The 17599-nt window shown below is 39.1% G+C and overlaps 1 protein-coding gene across 5 annotated transcripts in view; it reads right to left on the bottom strand.

Annotated features, from left to right (window-relative positions):
- Window positions 1-1862: 1862 nt before the first annotated feature.
- magi3a (membrane associated guanylate kinase, WW and PDZ domain containing 3a) overlaps window positions 1863-17599 on the bottom strand; it is a 109840-nt gene continuing 94103 nt past the window's right edge. For 4 of the 5 annotated variants that reach the window (XM_039749303.1, XM_039749306.1, XM_039749305.1 and 1 more), the window contains exons 16-21: window positions 12080-12265; window positions 11737-11836; window positions 5352-5454; window positions 5125-5268; window positions 4827-4965; window positions 1863-3968 (exon numbers count right to left, since the gene is read on the bottom strand). In XM_039749303.1, the coding sequence (XP_039605237.1) occupies window positions 3031-3968; window positions 4827-4965; window positions 5125-5268; window positions 5352-5454; window positions 11737-11836; window positions 12080-12265 (1610 nt within the window). In that variant the 3' untranslated portion in view covers window positions 1863-3030. Of the gene's footprint in view, window positions 3969-4283; window positions 4372-4826; window positions 4966-5124; window positions 5269-5351; window positions 5455-11736; window positions 11837-12079; window positions 12266-17599 lie in introns of all 5 variants that reach the window. The other variant, XM_039749308.1, reaches the window with a different exon arrangement.

The raw sequence follows: 17599 nt of genomic DNA, 5'->3' as shown, positions 1-17599 counted from the left end.
GGCTCTGTGCGGGCCACTCCAAGATCTTGGTATCCTTGAAAAACTGTTGAACTAATTTTGATGTATGCTTTGGGTCATTGTCTTGTTGGAAGACCCAGCGACGACCTAAGCCTAGACTACGAGCAGATTTCTGCATATTCTCCCTCAGAATGTCAACATAATTTTCTTTTTTCATGATGCCATGCACCCGAACAAGGCTCCCTGTGCCGAGGCTGCAAAACAGCCCCACAGCATGATGCTTCCACCACCATGTTTAACTGTGGCAACTGTGTTCCTAGGGTTGAAGGCCTGTCCCTTTCTTCGCCAAACATAAGCAACATCCATGTGCCCAAACAGTTCCAGTTTAGTCTCATCAGACCAAAGCACAGACTTCCAAAAGTCATCTTTACATTTCAAATGTTCACGGGCAAACCTCAGTCGGGCTGTGATGTGCCGCTCTTTGAGTAAAGGGGTTCTTCTGGGACGATGGCCGTGAAGCCCACCACAGTGAAAAGCCCTCACAAGCTGTGTTCCTTGAAACATCAACTCCAGAAGAGGCCAGGTCAGCAACAATCATCTTGGCAGATGTCCGGGGTTCCTTGCTGACATCTCTGACTATTTTTCTCTCCAGAGTTCTTGAAATCTTGTGCTTACGGCCACGGCCAGGTTTGTTTTTAACAGAATTTGTCTCCTTGTACTTGGCAATGATGCAATGTACAGCAGTTCTAGACACTGTGAATCGCTTGGAAATGGCAGTGTAGCCTTGCCCCTTATCATGAGCCTCTACTATCTTCTTTCTGAGCTCCAGACTGATTTCCTTTGTCTTTGGCATGGTCAGTAACAGTAGTCCCTCTCATGTGTTCAACAGCCCTGTTCCTTGGGGGTCTTTTTATGCCGATTGAGTGTTGTTAGGAAGCCAATTGATTGCACAGGTGTGGTTTCAAAGCTGATTGGTTAATTAGTGTAGGTGTGTTTTGAAAGCAAACATTAACATGGGGCTAATATTTTTGACCACCCCATTTTTTACTATATTTGATATAAAGCAAGACTAAAAATATATTTTATATTACAAAATGTATCAAAAGCTAGTAAATCGCACTGGTGGATGTTTGATTATATCAAGTTTCATCAATGTTGCAAACTTTGGGAAGAAGTTTAGGAAAATGTTCCATGATTCCGGGGGGCTAATAATTTTGGCCACAACTGTAGATATGTTAAAATGTCTGCTCTATCTGGGTCTTATTATTGATGAACTAACGGAGACCATCTGGCTTTGTTCACATCTCTGCTAATCTGGACATTAATCAAAGACCCTCCCAAACAAAACGTTTGTCCACTGTTAAAGACCTTGTGATTTGTAAGTCACACTACATTAGCATTATTTACAGCAGTAGCAGGAATAGTTTTGTACAGTAAAATTCATAAAAGTGTCTAACATGCAACACGTCACCATTATTAAAAATAACAAAAACAAAACTTTTTATGTAACAGGAAACATAAATCCACTTCCCTATTGTACTCCTTACTGACGTTTCTATGTTTTTATTTCCTAAAACCTTGTGGAAGAAATGCCAGCACTTCACCAGTAACGCCTGATATGAGTAGAAGACAAATTACTTGGCACTCATTGAGCTACAGTGGAGCTGCCATCAGTCCTCTTATCTTCTCTAACGCTCCCAATATGCTTCCTTCCAATGGAAAGCAAACAGCCAAGAAACAGTGGACAGGCTGAGGACTGAAGTGCTAACTCAACCAGGAAGAAACAGCTTTGGACTCAGCTGGTGGTGTGAAAGAAGAATATGAGGTGTTTACCAGTGACATGAACACGTTTGCTTAAACGTTTAGTTCCTAGAATCAAAGACTCATTTCTAGGAGGCCGAACATTAAGTACAGAATAACTTTATTTTACAGTGCATGAACAGGATGCCATTACCAATTCGATTTTTTTTTTTCAATCAACTTTACTTAAAAAAATAATGGAGAAATTTACAGATTGATTTGGTTTGGCCATCTGCGTGAGAACTTCTAAGTATTTATAAAGGTGCTGTACAATTTAGAAACATTTACAACTACCACAGCATGTCATTGCAAGGCCACCCAATTATGTACAAGTAGTGATCTGGGGTGGTGGGGCCAACACACTGTACAGACATCAAGTGCAAATGCTACTGAGACATGAGGCTTGCTGCATGTCACTCTTGCAGGATAGGAGACCTTGAAAACCATGAAGCATGTGTGCATTTATCAAAAAACAAAACCAAAAAAAAAAAAAAAAGTTACACATTCCACAGATGCTGGAAGTTCATTTAACCCAAAGTGTGCTATTCACACATGGATTTCAAAGACATTTGTTTTAAGTGATGCACCATTTTTCTTATTTTTATATTATACACAATGACAGTAGGATGGATATGATGGAGCATGACTGACAGGTTGGGTTCCTTCTCAATAAAAATATACAAACAATTCCATTATCATGTGCTAAACAACAAGACCTTAAAAGAGCAGGAGGTGGGGCTGCTTTGTGGTGTGAATGCATGCCATGAACGCTCTCTCAAGTTTCAGCAGATTTGATAGAAGCATGCATCTTAAAAACACACACAAACAAATAATAAAAAGAGAGAGAGAGAGAGAGAGAGAGAGATGCTTCCTCTTAAAAGCCAGAGGCGTATTGCGGGTTTCTTTGATTCTCTTTGGAAGCCGGCTTGCGGCTAGGATTCATCTATCAAACATGCAGGCAGTTGGCAAATTTGCTTTGGATAAACTCAACAATAAGCCCAGATAGGCTAATAACACGCAAGTTCCACTGCAGACTGGTGGTTAATAACAAAACAATTAAAAAAAAAAACAAAAAAACACCACAGGTAATCAACTTCTACTGGAACAGACTGCACGCAAGACAAACTGAACCCATCCATTTAAATATCTGAATAGACATACACAGATAGAAGACAAAACGCTTAAACATAATCCTTCATTTCACAGTGCTGAGGGACTTTGTGCTCCCCTTCAGTATCGCTGAGTAAAGAAGTCTGATCAAAAGGGCCGCCCTCACAGCCCACTACCCTTCAGCACACTTCCCATTACAGTGTACACTTTATCTGTACTGGGGACCTTCCAAGGGCCAGGAGTGATAGGGACCTTCCTCCCACTTTGTGAATTCTCCCTGCCAAGATCCGCATCTGTGCCGTGTCTGCTGATGTCCTCCTCCTTCTTACCATTCCCTGGAGTTATTTCTTTCACTTGAAAGCCACTTTTTGTTTGACCCCTTGCTTCTTTCTCAGAGTCCTCCTTGCTGAAAGAAGTCATTTTCTCCACGTGTTTTTTTGTTTTTCCTTCAACAACCACTTCATCCATCTTAGCTGCCAGCTGGAACATCTGTTCATTTTCTTTTGAAAGGCCATGTTGCTCAGATTTTATTAAGCTGTCACCCTTTTGATAGTCAGCCCTAAGACCTGCTTTCTCTGGTCGTTCTTCGGGCTTTTCCTTCTTTCTGCTTTTTGTTGGACTGGATGATCTGGCTTGATAAACTGCCTGTGGTTCCAAATCACGGTCACGACTTCTCTCTCTACGTTGTTCTTTCCTTGGACTAGATCTGCCCTCAGTTTCTTTTGGATGCTTATCTACTTTCCTGGGGCTAGATGATCTCCTTTTTACTATAGACCTGTCATGTAAATCTTTGCTTTTAGCAACGGGCCTTCCAGGTTGCGATTCGTTCTTCCCTGTATGTAGATTCCCATTGGTCGGTTCTAAACTACTTTCCGGTGGCTCTTGCTTGTTAGGCTTCATTCTAAGGGCCTCTTGCCGTCTCTTCTGTTTATCAGATGGAGCATCTTCCCAAGTGGCACTGAGGTCTGATGGTGCTTCTTGTCTCATTGAATAGGTTGAGTCGGAAGTGGAACTAGATGGTGAATATGGTGGAGGCTCTTCTGAAGAGGTGGCCTCTTTCTGAAAGCTTGCAGGTGACACATTGATTACATCCATGTGACCTAATTGGGCAAAATAAGACAGCGTTAGACCATGGCCTTTAGGCAGCTGCCGCCATGCAGTAGTCTAAGACACATGCAGACATTTCATCAGAAAAGAGCTAAAGGTAATCAGAGGCATGCTTTCTTTGGGGGATTTAAAGGTGGGGAAATAGTTAAGTGCCTTGGGATCAAAGCAGAATATTTTCAGAAAATAGATTTAAAAATGTGTACTGCTATTTACAACAAAAATCAGAGTGGTTTGTGATGCTACACTGAGATCTCTAACAGCAGAGATGTAGCCAAAGGAAAAGCAAGACAAGAGACATTTAGATTTACCAAGTTAATTAAGACAGACCAAGGAAAGGAGAGAAGCCTTAGTGATGATCTGGGTTCATGTAGAAGCAGAGAGTGGAAGTAGTCGAACCTGGAGAGAGAAGAGTTCAGTAGTGAGTAAGCAGTGTGGCAGATTTTATCTTGGGGGGAGTATGCGTGAGCAGACAGAATAGCAAAGCAGAAAATTTAATGGCCAATCACATGGTATTGTAAGCACAAGAGGCTCTAGAAGGACTCACTCAGCCACAAGCACATCCCTATTTAAGTTTGTGCCTTAATGGAAAATAAAAAGCAGATCTGCAGCTCTTGCATTCATTCTGTGGGCATTAATATATGCCTGACAAGTAAAGGCCCCAGAGGAATGTGGCAGCTGGCAGCCTTGTTTAAGGGGCTTATTAAACTCGTATATCATTCTGCTTTCTCACAGAATTGAGTACAGCTACAGCTTTGGAAGGAAGAACTGCAACCTCACCCTTTGTATGGAATTTCTAATATGCAAACTGCATGCGTGCCATTTTAACACTTATAAACGTTGTCACCACATACCATGATCTGGCACCAGACCCAATCCTGGCCTCAGAAGAAGGTGAGCCTTATGACCCCCAGCCTGGATAAGCTCAATAGCTCTGGTGTGAGTGATACCTTGGGTGGGTTCCCCATTGATCTCCACAATCTGGTCACCGACCTAGAGCAAAAAAGGAGTGTTTCATGAGAGTTTCAGATCCACTATGTAGTTCCGTCTCCATTATATTTAACCTATCTTCAGGATGCTTATTTTTACAATATAAGTACTTAGTTCTTTTCCAGCATTTTCAAACACCAGCTAGCAAATGCAAACACTTACATGTATCCGTCCATCTTTGAGGGCTGGGCCATCCTCTGCCAGACGCAGGATGAACAGGCCCATATTGTATTCTTTTCCCCCTCGAAGGCTGAACCCGAATCCTCTGGGACCTCTATCCAGCTCTACAGGAATGCAGCCATGACTCTGCGCATACATAACACATGGTGTAATAAATGTTTTAAAACAAAAGGTAATCTTCTTAAAAGCTCACGGTATACACTTCTTACCTGTGAAACTTTGGGACCAGAAACCCAACTGCCACCAGGTTCTGACCTTTGGTATATGGAGTCACCAATCACCTCCTTCCTATCCTCAGCTTCAATGTTCAGTCTGAAAAAAATAAAAGTAACTTAGAAGAGTAATGTGACTCATACCAACAATCTATAAGGTTGCAGATGACACACTTTTGAAAGAGTGTATACAAATCAAATGTTAGTATGACCAAAATAAAGCTGTATCTCACTCAGCAGCTCATGAACATCATACATTTTTTGACTCTGCAAAACACCAAAGGTACTATTAATGATTTTATTTAATAAAAAAAAAGATGGGAGGGCCTGCAGTACTGGCTTTTTTTATGAGACTCTATGCACCACAGTAGTGGTTTGTGATTTAATGGAGCATTAATTATAAGCATTCCCTTACAACCTGTGGCTTAGTGCAACTTCTATTTTACACGAATGTGTCACATTCAACATACTGTTATTCTATAGTGTCTTTTCGTGTTTATAATTCAAAACAGTGTTCAATTGTATTTGTTTTAAGTTATGTGGAAATATTTTAGAATGGGGTGTGGGGGGATAAACAAGAGCATACCTGTTTAACTTTTCTCCTGTATACCCATAATGTGCAAAGATCACAACACATAAAATAATATATTCTGCACATAAAAGGGCTTCATCCCAAAATGCTATAAATGCCATATTTGACTTTAAAACCACTGGTGTAAGAAAGACCTTTCATTGAAATTCCGGTAACTTACAGAAATCATATTTTGGAAAAAGAATTCATACCTTGCTGTATAGCATGTAAAAACATTCCCTTTTGTTTTAAAATGTGATAAATTCCACCTCTATTTCAGTTCAAACTGCTATAAATGTTTTTGGCTAGAACATGGAAGTGCGATCGTTCACTGCAAGTAGCTTTTGCCAAGTGCTTAATTTCAATGTATTGTGCTACTTAATTATTTATTATGCATCATTTAATGAGACACCAGTCAGCATTGGGTGTTATTTTGGACTTAATTGATTCTTGTCTGTATGTAAACTCAATGCTGAAATGAATACACTATACAGTGGAACACATACACTCTATACAGAGTTTCTGTTTCAAATACATACTGAAAAGCATACACTATATAGTGAAACACACATATTGTATACTTAAGATGCCCTTTTAATTAAGGACTGTCATTTCTCACTAATCTTGCCATCGGAATTACTCCATGTCATGCATCATTTGTCACTTTTTAATCCCTCTCTTCATCTTCTCAGATGGCAGCTTTGGTTTTACCTACTCCCACCTTTTCTCCTTTCATCTCTCCTGGCTTTGTTCCCTCCTTCTTCCTATATATGTTACCTCCTTTTTCGTTTTTAGTTGCACGCCTGATGAAGATTATACCACCGAGTCTTTTATCTTCTTCCCTTTTCAAAGTGAAAAACACCTTTAACTCTAATTTTTCCTTTACAGATGCAGGCTGACACAGTCCTTCACTAACTCCATCATTTGTCACGGTTCATAAAATATTTACACATCACTACTAAATAGTTTCTTATTACTTTGAGAGTACTTTTAATTGTGAACTTTTATCGAATGACTGACTGCAATAGGCATGTGAGGTGCTTAACACTAGAATCCCTGAACCCTGCGAAAAAATGTGTAATCCCAGGCCACCTTAAATTCCTTCACACGTCTCCATCAGTATTTTTTGTTTTATAAATGTGTCGATCATCACCTTGGACTTCAGTCTTCTCAAATTAAACACTTCATGTCAGCATTTTGCCAATTACTAGTAGAACATGATAAAAGTTTCTGTTCTAGTTATGCGTTCAACACTTCTTGCCTCACATTTCCTGTTATCTTACATTTGCACAGATTGTTGCAGACACGGAACACACATGAAATGTATGTGTTTCAAATAACAATATATTATTTACCCTATATAATTCAAGGCACCTCACACCCAGATAAACAGACTTGAGCTGGGAGAACTTGGTGTACGACTAAAGCTGTATCGGTGGGGGATGGGATAGCAGGCTGCCTCCTGCAGGTGCTGATCGATACATTTGCAAAAGAAGACGCTGTTGAAGAAGTGCGAGGGAATTTAAGGTGACCCGGGATTACGACTTTTTTTGTAGGTTTTAGGGATTTTAGTGTTAATATTATTTAATTTGAATGTATTGGCAATTAAAAAGCTGAAAAATAAAGGAAGTTGTGTATTTCTGAGCACGGTGCTACAAGTTTTTCAGGACAGTGTTTTAAGACAGAATGTATGGAATGTACTATTAAAAATGATTTATGGCCTTAACAGTGTCGCATAAGCTTTTTCCTATTCTTTTTGTAGCCTTGTTTGAAAACTTGAAACCATTTTTGTGACTTTCTGTGCTGTGTTTCTGAAAGCATTTTTATTCTTGTTTGACACTCTACTCATCTTTTGGATTCTGGTTACTCTGTGCTTTGTCTTAAATAACCTCTTTGACTTTTAATGAATATATTTGATCTAATTTATTTAATCACATTTTCATCATATTAAATACTGAACACACAAGAAAATCCACAGAACAAAATAAAGTCAACCCTCAACTTTTTAAGCCCTGTGCTGACCAAGTTTCCTCTGTCTTCTATTTAGTCTGTCCCTTAGGCACCACGAAATACTATGGAAAGTATCCTGCATTGTTCCTCTTCACCCAACGAGTAAAAACCAGAGGCTCTTGCATCTCAAACATAAAGAACTTTGAGAGGCTAATCAAAGACTATACGAGTCCACTAATGGTAGAACACTTGGACCCACTGCAGTTTGCCTACCGGCCTAAGACTGGAGTGGAGGATGCAGTTAACTATCTGCTCCACAAACTTTATTCTCACCTGGACAAGGCTGGCAGCACAGTGTTATTTTTATTTGATTTCTAAAGTTCACCCAGTCATCCCTGTTAAGGGGTAACCTCAGAGACATGCAGATGGGCGAGTATATGTTGTCCTTGATAATGGACTTTATGTCAGGCAAACCAAAGTTTGTGAGAATCAAGGAATGTGTTTCTGATATGAATATGAGCAACACTGGAGCACCACAAGGAACAGTCACGTCTCTTTTTCTCTTCATTCTGTACAATCCCGACTATAAATATAACACCAGTTCATGTCACTTGCAGAAATTCTCAGATGATTTAACACTTATGGGGTTTAACAAGACAAAGTAGTGTTTTGAGAAAAGAATCCTGAAAAATCTAATTTTTTACGTTAATTTTTGTAAAAGGAGAATTTTAATAGAGACTTAATAAACGTGTAAAACTTTACATTTTAGTATTCTCCTTCCCATGTGGTCAAAACAAGGTGGCCATTTTTCTCAGTTTGCCTATAATGGACATACAACATTTTCTGACGGAACTCTTCATATACTGTATATGTACGGGATAAACTATGATAATATGTATGCATGTACATTGTCACACACGTGCGTATGGGAGGCAGCTAAAGGGCTCAAAAGAAGGTAATTCCCAGTCAGACCGGGTAAGAGTACACTGACCCTTTCTCTTTTTCCCCACAAACCAAATGTGGGAAATTTCGCCTGGGTCCTTGAACGTCACTCCACCTTGAAATGGACCAAGGTACAATTTTAGAAGTAAAAAGAAACCCTACTCTGCAAACCAGAACACAGGTTGTTTTGCAGCACAATAAAAATAAGGAAAGGAAGTGCATTTATATATTTTTTAAAAGAGCCCAGCACTTTAATCAGGGCATATTTTTACTTAAATTTGGTTAAAAAGTTGCCACTGCCTGTTGATAAACATGAGAAAGTTCATTATATATATTACCAGTAATGGTGCACTGCAGGATAACTTGCAGTGAATACACTTGACTTATAGTTTTCATACTCTTTCTCTGTACATTTAGCATTCGTCTGCTCAGAGGTTGATGTGCTTGCTGTTTCCTAAGCAGCTCTTCTTTTCTCCACCCTAGCGGCACGCTTCTTCTCTTCTTTCGTCGGCATCTATTCGCATTAAAACTGATTATCTCTTTGAGGGCTGAATATAATTTCTAAAAAAACATAGTTTCTGAAAAGCAATGGTTTCACAAAGAAATCAATATAAAATGTCTGTTGCTGCAGCTGCCACTTTGCCAAGAATGAGTGGCAGGCTTGCTGCCAGGCTGTTTTCGCATCATGGTCACAGTATTTTGCAATCTGGTTTCTACCTCTTATCACTGTTAAGTGGCAGTCCTCCTGTAGGCGTATCAGCTACTGTACATGAACCCGTTCAGCACCATGATTAGCTGGGGACTAGTCAGCTGAAGCTGGAACCTCACATTCGATCACTTGTATCAAAATCAGAGTCCGGCAAGTCATAGTCCCAGTTCAGAGATAATAGGCAAAACGTCGTCCATGGGGTATTTTGTTTTACGTATTTGCTTTGATCTCTAACCTTTATATCAGTGCCATTTTTGCTCTTGTCTGTGCCTTACTACTTGGAAATCTCGGTCAAACCAATGGTTCTAGCTTTCCTTCTACCAACGACAGTCCAACTAAAACATAACAGTTGGTTTTGTCACAGTTTACAGTTGATTACCATCGTCAACTCCTCCTTTTGATAAAGGTCAACATCAGCACTGAAAGAGTTAAGTCAGTGTTTGTGTTGCAATTACCTAGTACGCTTTTCTTAATTTTTCACTTAAGCTGGCACTTAAGTCTTTAATCTCCCTCAAGAATGACTTAAGATATGAAGAGGTAGGGGAAGTGATGGCGAAGGTGGTAGGGATGAGAACGGTGCCCGAACACATGTGCCACATGGCCACCCTGCGGGCTGCTGCCAAGAGTTGATTCTATTATAAAATAAAATAAAAATAAAAAGGAAGAACCTTGGACATCAATCTTTACCCCACAGTAGACATTGCATAGTATGTATACCAAATTTCAGGTCAATAGGTCAAACCGTTTGCGAACTACAGGTGATGTAAAATCATGGACAGACAAATTGACAGCCATGGTAGTGTATTATATAAGAAGATTACTATATAACACGCGCACAATATATAATATGAACATGATGACAGTTTCCAGTAATCTCACCTTGCTGACCTTGCTCACATCTAAGACATAAACTGCCAAACATTGTTTGAATGAAAAACAGTAACAAATTCCTATTACTAGATGCTACAGTGATCCCTCGCTATATCGCGCTTCGACTTTCGCGGCTTCACTCCATCGCGGATTTTAAATTTAAGCATATCTAAATATATATCACAGATTTTTTGCTGGTTCGCGGATTTCTGCGGACAATGGGTCTTTTAATTTATGGTACATGCTTCCTTAGTTGGTTTGCCCAGTTGATTTCATACAAGGGATGCTATTGGCGGATGGCTGAGAAGCTACCCAATCAGAGCACTATTACATATTAAATAAAACTCCTCAATGATATACGATGTGCTTCCCGTGTGGTGCTTCGCATACTTGAAAGCCCAAACAGCACGTATTGATTTTTGATTGTTTGCTTTTTCTCTGTCTCACTCACTCTCTTTGACATTCTCTGCTCCTGACGGAGGGGGTGTGAGCAGAGGGGCTGTTCGAACACTGGCCTAGAGGATACGGACGCTCCTCTAAAAAATACTGAAAAGACTACCTTCACATTGCTCCCTTCCTTGCAGCTGCTTTCTCTGGCAGTGCTTTGCATACTTAAAAGCCCGAACAGCCCTATTGATTTTTGATTGTTTGCTTTTCTCTCTCTGTCTCTGTCTCGCGCTCTCTCTCTGACATTCTCTGCTCCTGACACGCACTCCTTTGAAGAGGAAGATATGTTTGCATTCTTTTAATTGTGGGAAGGAACTGTCATCTCTGTCTTGTCATGGAGCACAGTTTAAACTTTTGACTAAAGGGTGTTATTTCATGTCTAGAGGGCTCTAATAATGTTAGAAAATGTATTTAGAAGGTCGTAAACAGGTTTTCTATGCTCTAGCTGTGAAAATATTCGATTTATAAATAAAGAATCCTACTTCGCAGAAATTAATTTATCGCGGTAGAGTCTGGAACGGATTAACCGCGATAAACGAGGGTTAACTCTGTTAAAACTGTTTTGTTTTAATTTATTTAAATCCACACAAGAATACTACTGTTGGTAGAAAACACCAAAACACGGTAGATGCAGGCTGCGAGGATATTGTGGTGGAATGGCGATTGTAAGCATTACTCTATTGCATAACTTCAGCCACAACAACTGAAGTTGCTTAAGAATTATTTTCTTGGATGAACCAATATGAGAGTTCCTTTCAAAGTTTAAATACCGAGTATAAGTAATAAAAATTGTTTTCTAAAATGGACTCTACGCTCCTAGGCAGGAATACAGCTACTATTATTTTACTGAACCTTTTAATGACATACATAACTTCGGCTCCAACCTCACTCACCTGTCTTCCAGGATCCTCTGGCTTATTTGGCCTGTTGCACGATGATGAAGTGCTGGACTTTGCTGAGCTGAACTGTTATGTGATGGAGGTCCACTGTGGTCTGCAAGGAAAGGAAGAAAGGAAGAAAGGAAGGAATAATAGTTCACTGCTTAGAAAGAAGTCAAATGCTATATTGTTGCAGTTAACAATTAATACATTTCTCCAAACATAAAAGCTTATATTTTAGCACAGGAATTTAAGAAAATTTCTTAATTAGTTTAAACCTGATGTGGAAATGTTTCTAAAGGAAACTGTACCATCTTGGGCACACCTGCATGCTACACATGCAATGCTTGGAACTCACCTTCTTCAGGAATGACTGTCAGGGTAACAGTGTTGCCAGCATCTTTAATAAGCTGCACAATACTGTCATGGGACAGGTCAATAATTGACTGTCCATTCACTGCTGAAATCCGGTCTCCCACTTTCAACTTCCCACAGTGGTCAGTAGGACTCCCTTCAATAATGCGTCCAATCTTGTGTGGGATCACTGAACACAGATGAAAACAAGAGAGGATAGTTTAACAAAAAAGCATAATAAAAAAAAAAAATCACCCTAAAATCTTAGTTATGGGGGCCATTTAACAGCAGATGCAGCAACTTTTTAAAATTATTTTTCAGGAAAGCACAATGTCAGTTTGTTGAGAGTAGTAGAGAGTACTCTATTATTTTTTAACCCCTTTTAAAACTGCACTTACAGAAAAAAACAGCAAAAAATGGGTTTTCACAGAAACAAGCATCACAATATGACTAACCAGACAATTGTTACACAGAATAACAAAAATAATGATGCTAGGTTAGTGGCCCAAGTAAATGGCCAGAAGAAGGTATAACTGAAGAAAATGTACCCATAGACTACAAACAAGGCAACAGTCTAGCAGAGAGAGAACTAGCAAGCCACTACAAAACAAAACATCTTGCTAAAGCACAATTAAAACAAAAATAAAAATCATATTAGCTTATCCCTAATTAAAAAGCAAAACATGTAAAAAGAAAAGTGATGAAACACAAATTATATTGATTTAAAAAAATAACAATGTCTCGTTTAAAAATATACAGTAGATGTAAACTTCATTCACTGTGTCATTATAAATAACAGGATTTTTTTTCTAAATTCCTACATGTTCTGTGAATACTATACACCACCGCCCTGATGCTACAAATTAAAAATCTGAGAATTTCCCATTGTAACAACACAAACTACATTACTGTCAATATATATTCAAAGTCTGATTGAAAACTAACTAGAAACACTGCCCCTTTTACAGTCACCTTAAAAGTAATCACATGCACATAGTGTAGCAACATGCATTATGTACATTTATCTCTCTATTATAAAAAAAAAAATCCTGTGGGAGGGAATGACTAGGAGACGATATGTGATCTTCATGTTAAGATCATGGAAGACAAATAAAAGACCCGCGAGACGAAACAGAATGGCCACAGAGCATCTTGCGGAGATATAGAACATGAGATTTTTGTCAGACACGCCCTACTTACAAGCAGTATCACAGCACCGGCAGAAAAAAAAATCAGTAGTGTAAAGGCACACAGCACACAAAGATACAGGGGTCTCAGTGCATATAAAGCGTATAAAGGACAATACGTTATAAATGAAATGTCGACGACTAAAAGATCGCAATAGTGCAAACAAAGGGAAATGAATCATCAGGACCAGGTTTAATTGAAAAAATAGCAGGAAAAAGTGAGGTCAGAAGCGATCACAACGCGAGCAGCAGAGACACAAAGTGGCAAAAATGACATCGGCTGTACAGGCTTTAAAATGATCAAAGGGCAGCACGACAGCAGCTGCACCCTCTTCACAACGTGAGCTGCGTTATACGTCCTGCAAGAAAGATTTAACCACGCCTGGGGCCGGAAATAAAGGACAATTATTGTTTTTACAACGTCACGCAAGACAAGTCAGTGAGCCATCATTTAAAACAAGTCTACAGACATCTAACCTAGCAGTTGTTGGATTGCTTTTGGCAGACAATTATGATTATGTGATATCATCTACGGTTAAATTCTACTCCATACTTCTAACATTTTAATTTTTATACTGTATTGAGGATTTGTTCTGTTCTATGTATTGTACTGTATTGACCCCCTTCTTTTTGACACCCACTGCACGCCCAACCTACCTGGAAAGGGGTCTCTCTTTGAACTGCCTTTCCCAAGGTTTCTTCCATTTTTTCCCCACAAGTGTTTTTTTGGGAGTCTTTCTTTGTCTTCTTAGAGAGTCAAAGCTGGGGGGCTGTCAAGAGGCAGGGCCTGTTAAAGCCCACTACGGCACTTCTTGTGTAATTTTAGGCTATGCAAAAAAATAAATTGTATTGTATTGTATATCCGGTAAACCAAACATGGGGGTGGGCGAGCAGAGGGTGGAGCCCCCTAGTATTTTAAATATTTAAGAATGGCAGAAGTGAGATTGATTAAAATAATAATCTGATTACCAGCTTTATTATTCACACAAATCCAAGAGTCACCCATATACTCTGTCAGTAATGTACTGAAATAAACTACTCAGACAAAATTATTTCTCTTTGTAAAATCTTTTGCCATGAGCTGTCTGCCATCATGATATTAAGATCTTTAACTTTTATATTACAAATGGAACTTATCCAGATAAGCATGTCCTTGGACGTGTACCGAGTAAGGTATTCCTTCTTTGCTTCTGATATTGTATTATTGTTACTAGTCTGTGGAAAACATAAAATTTCAATTCTCTCTATAATGTTTGGGACAAAAACATATTCTTCCTTTGATTTACACCACAGTTTAACATTACAAATCAATCAATTCAGACATGATTAAAGTACACATTGTAGGCTTTAACAGGGAATGTGTACATTAGAGGGTCAGTTCAGGTTGGACAGTTTGGAGACAAAGCTAGAGAGGTGAAATTGTGTTGGTTTGGAGATGTGCAGAGGAGATATGCTGGATATATTGGGAAAAGGATGCTAAGGATACAGTAGAGCTGCCAGGAAAGAGGAAGGCCTAAGAGGAGATTTATGGATGTGGGGAGAGAGGGCATGCAGGTGGTGGGTGTGACACAGCAAGATGCAGGGACAGGAAGATACGGAAAGGGATGATCCACTGTGGTGACTCCTAGCAGGAGCAGCCAAAAAGAGAAGAAAAAGATTGCAGGCTTTAATTTAAGGGTATTTGCATACATTTCAGTTGCAGCACGTAGAAATGACAAGATGTTTTATACATGGTCCCCCCAAATCAGGGCACCATATTTGGGTCAATTGGCATTGCAAGTATTTGTGATTACTCAGGTGTGTTTCGTACTGAAATAAGGCACCAAGGCTTGCTTCTACTCACAGACTGCCTTAGGAGTCTATAGTTGCCATTGTTCAACATGAGGATAAGAACTGTGCCAATGAAACACAAAGAAGCCATTATGGAAATGGAAAATAAGAATAAAACCATTCCAGATATCAGTGAAACCTTAGGATTACAGAAATCAACTGTCTGAAATATCATTAAGAAGAAAGAACACACTGTTGAGCTCAGTAATTTATGGTAGGCCAAGGAAGACCTCCACTGCTGATGAGAAGAAAAAAATAGCCCCAAACACCAGACAGATCAGATTCTGACAGATCAGAAAAAGCCTTCAGGAGGTAGATGTAGACATGTCAGAGACGACTACATGTAGAAGACTTCATGAACAGAAACACAGAGGCCACAATGCAAAATGCAAACCATTAGTTTGCCACAACAACAGCATGGCCAGATTAGAGTTTACAAAAAGGACTTAAAGGAGCCTGAAGAATTCTGGGAAAAAATCTTGTGGACAGAAGAGACAAAGATGAATCTGTATCAGTGTGATGGTAAGAGCAAAATGTGGAGACAAAAATGAACTGCCCAAGATTCAAAGCATACCACCTCATCTGTTAAACATGGTGGTGGGTAGTATATGGCTTTGGTACACAAGTACTGGCACATTTATCTTCATTGATGATGTACCTGCTGATGGCAGTGGCACAATGAATTCTTAGGTGTATTGGAATGTCTGATCTGCCCAAATTCCAGTAAATGCCTCCAAATACAGTGAATGACGCTTCACCTTACAACAAAACAATGATCCCAAACATACTGCTATAAGGCAACACAGGACTTTTTCAAAGCTTAATAATATAAAAATGTTCGACACTCCATTTAAATCCAATTGAGCATGCCTTTTATATGCTGAAGAAAAAACCTAACAGGAAAAACAAGCAGGAGCAGAAGATGGCTGCATTAGAGGCTAGGCAGGGCTTCACCAGAGAAAATCCACAGCACCTGATGATGTCGATGAATTGCAGAATTCAAACAGTTATTGCATGCAAGGGATGTAACAACATATTACTAGATATGACTGTGTTAACATACCTGCCACTGCCAAGCTCCAATCATTATGATTCCAGGAAATAAGGTGACCATGTAGAAAAAGTGTTGAAATTTCTGTATTGTGTGACTGACATGTATGATAATACCCTTAAATGAAAGTCTGCTATGTGCACATTCATTATGCCTGAAATGTTTGACTTGTAATTTTAAACTGTAGAGCAGAGGAATAGATCAAGAAATAGATCAATGTTTGTCCCAAACATTATGAAGGGAACTGCAAAAATATTTTATTATACTACGCATATATAGATCAATAAATTTGAGGATCGACATTGCTAGTGTGTCTACTTTTATTACAACATGGCTCTCTTTTACGTTTGATAAATGCTAATAAAATAAATATAATAATTCAAGTTAAAAAAGGAAATTGGCATGCTGCCTAAATAGATTTTATTATCCAATGGGACCTGATGTTCAGTAAAGCATACAAAGCTGCAGAGTGAAGCAGAACCATGAAAAAATTGGAGCTGCAGTCTTCTGTAATATTTTTAAAAACAAGATGTTATATCATACTTTTGTAATATCATTGTAATCTTTAACATTATTTACTGTTGTGAAATTCACTGTTCATCTAGAAATATGCAAAATTAAGGACTAAACCCTTATGATTAGGGATGCACAGTGGCGCAGTGGTAGCGATGCTGTAAGGAGACCTGGGTTCGCTTCCCAGGTCCTCCCTGTGTGGAGTTTGCATGCTCTCCCCATGTCTGCCTGGGTTTCCTCCCACAATCCAAAGACATGCAGGTTAGGTGCATTGGCGATCCTAAATTGTCCCTAGTGTGTGCTTGGTGTGTGTGTGTGTCCTGCAGTGGGCTAACTTTAAAATAAGATTGTTTGTGGGGAGGAGGGGATACAGTGTATCTGCAAATTGAGGATGGATATTTAGTGTAAACCAGTGTATTGACACTGTTATGGCAATTGCACTTCTTCTTAACTCTTGAAGAACTAAGAGACAGTGCTGAGGACACTTACATACAAGCAATTTGTTCAAAAGAGTAGGTGTGTCAGATAAACCGTAAATTCAAAGTTAGCATAAGCAAGTGAGACCACTTACAGTAATGTGCCTTGCAATTCTCAAAGGAAGTAAAAGCTGTAAAATACTGAAAAAGAATGATCTTCCGTAAGAGAGGACAAGCAATTGTGGCCTTTCAGAGCCGCATCGGCTTCAGGAGGACATAGACATCATGTAAAGAGATTAAGAGTTGACTTGATGTGCACAGATTCAGCTTTGTGAACACTATAGATAATTTTAGCTATTATAACAAACTATAGAATATGGCATAAAACAAGTAAACCTCAAACCAGCCTGCATTTAGACACTATTTATTAATTGAAAAGATGTCCACAACTGTACTAAATCTCATAAGAAAAAAGTACAAATTGTTTAAAATAGATTCCACAGAACAGTGCATATTAAACTACATGG

The sequence above is a fragment of the Polypterus senegalus genome, chromosome 3, assembly GCF_016835505.1.
Source record: "Polypterus senegalus isolate Bchr_013 chromosome 3, ASM1683550v1, whole genome shotgun sequence".
In the NCBI taxonomy this organism is placed as follows: Eukaryota; Metazoa; Chordata; class Cladistia; order Polypteriformes; family Polypteridae; genus Polypterus; species Polypterus senegalus.
The sequence above is the reverse complement of the archived record's forward strand: the minus strand, read 5'-3'. Positions and strand labels throughout refer to the sequence as shown.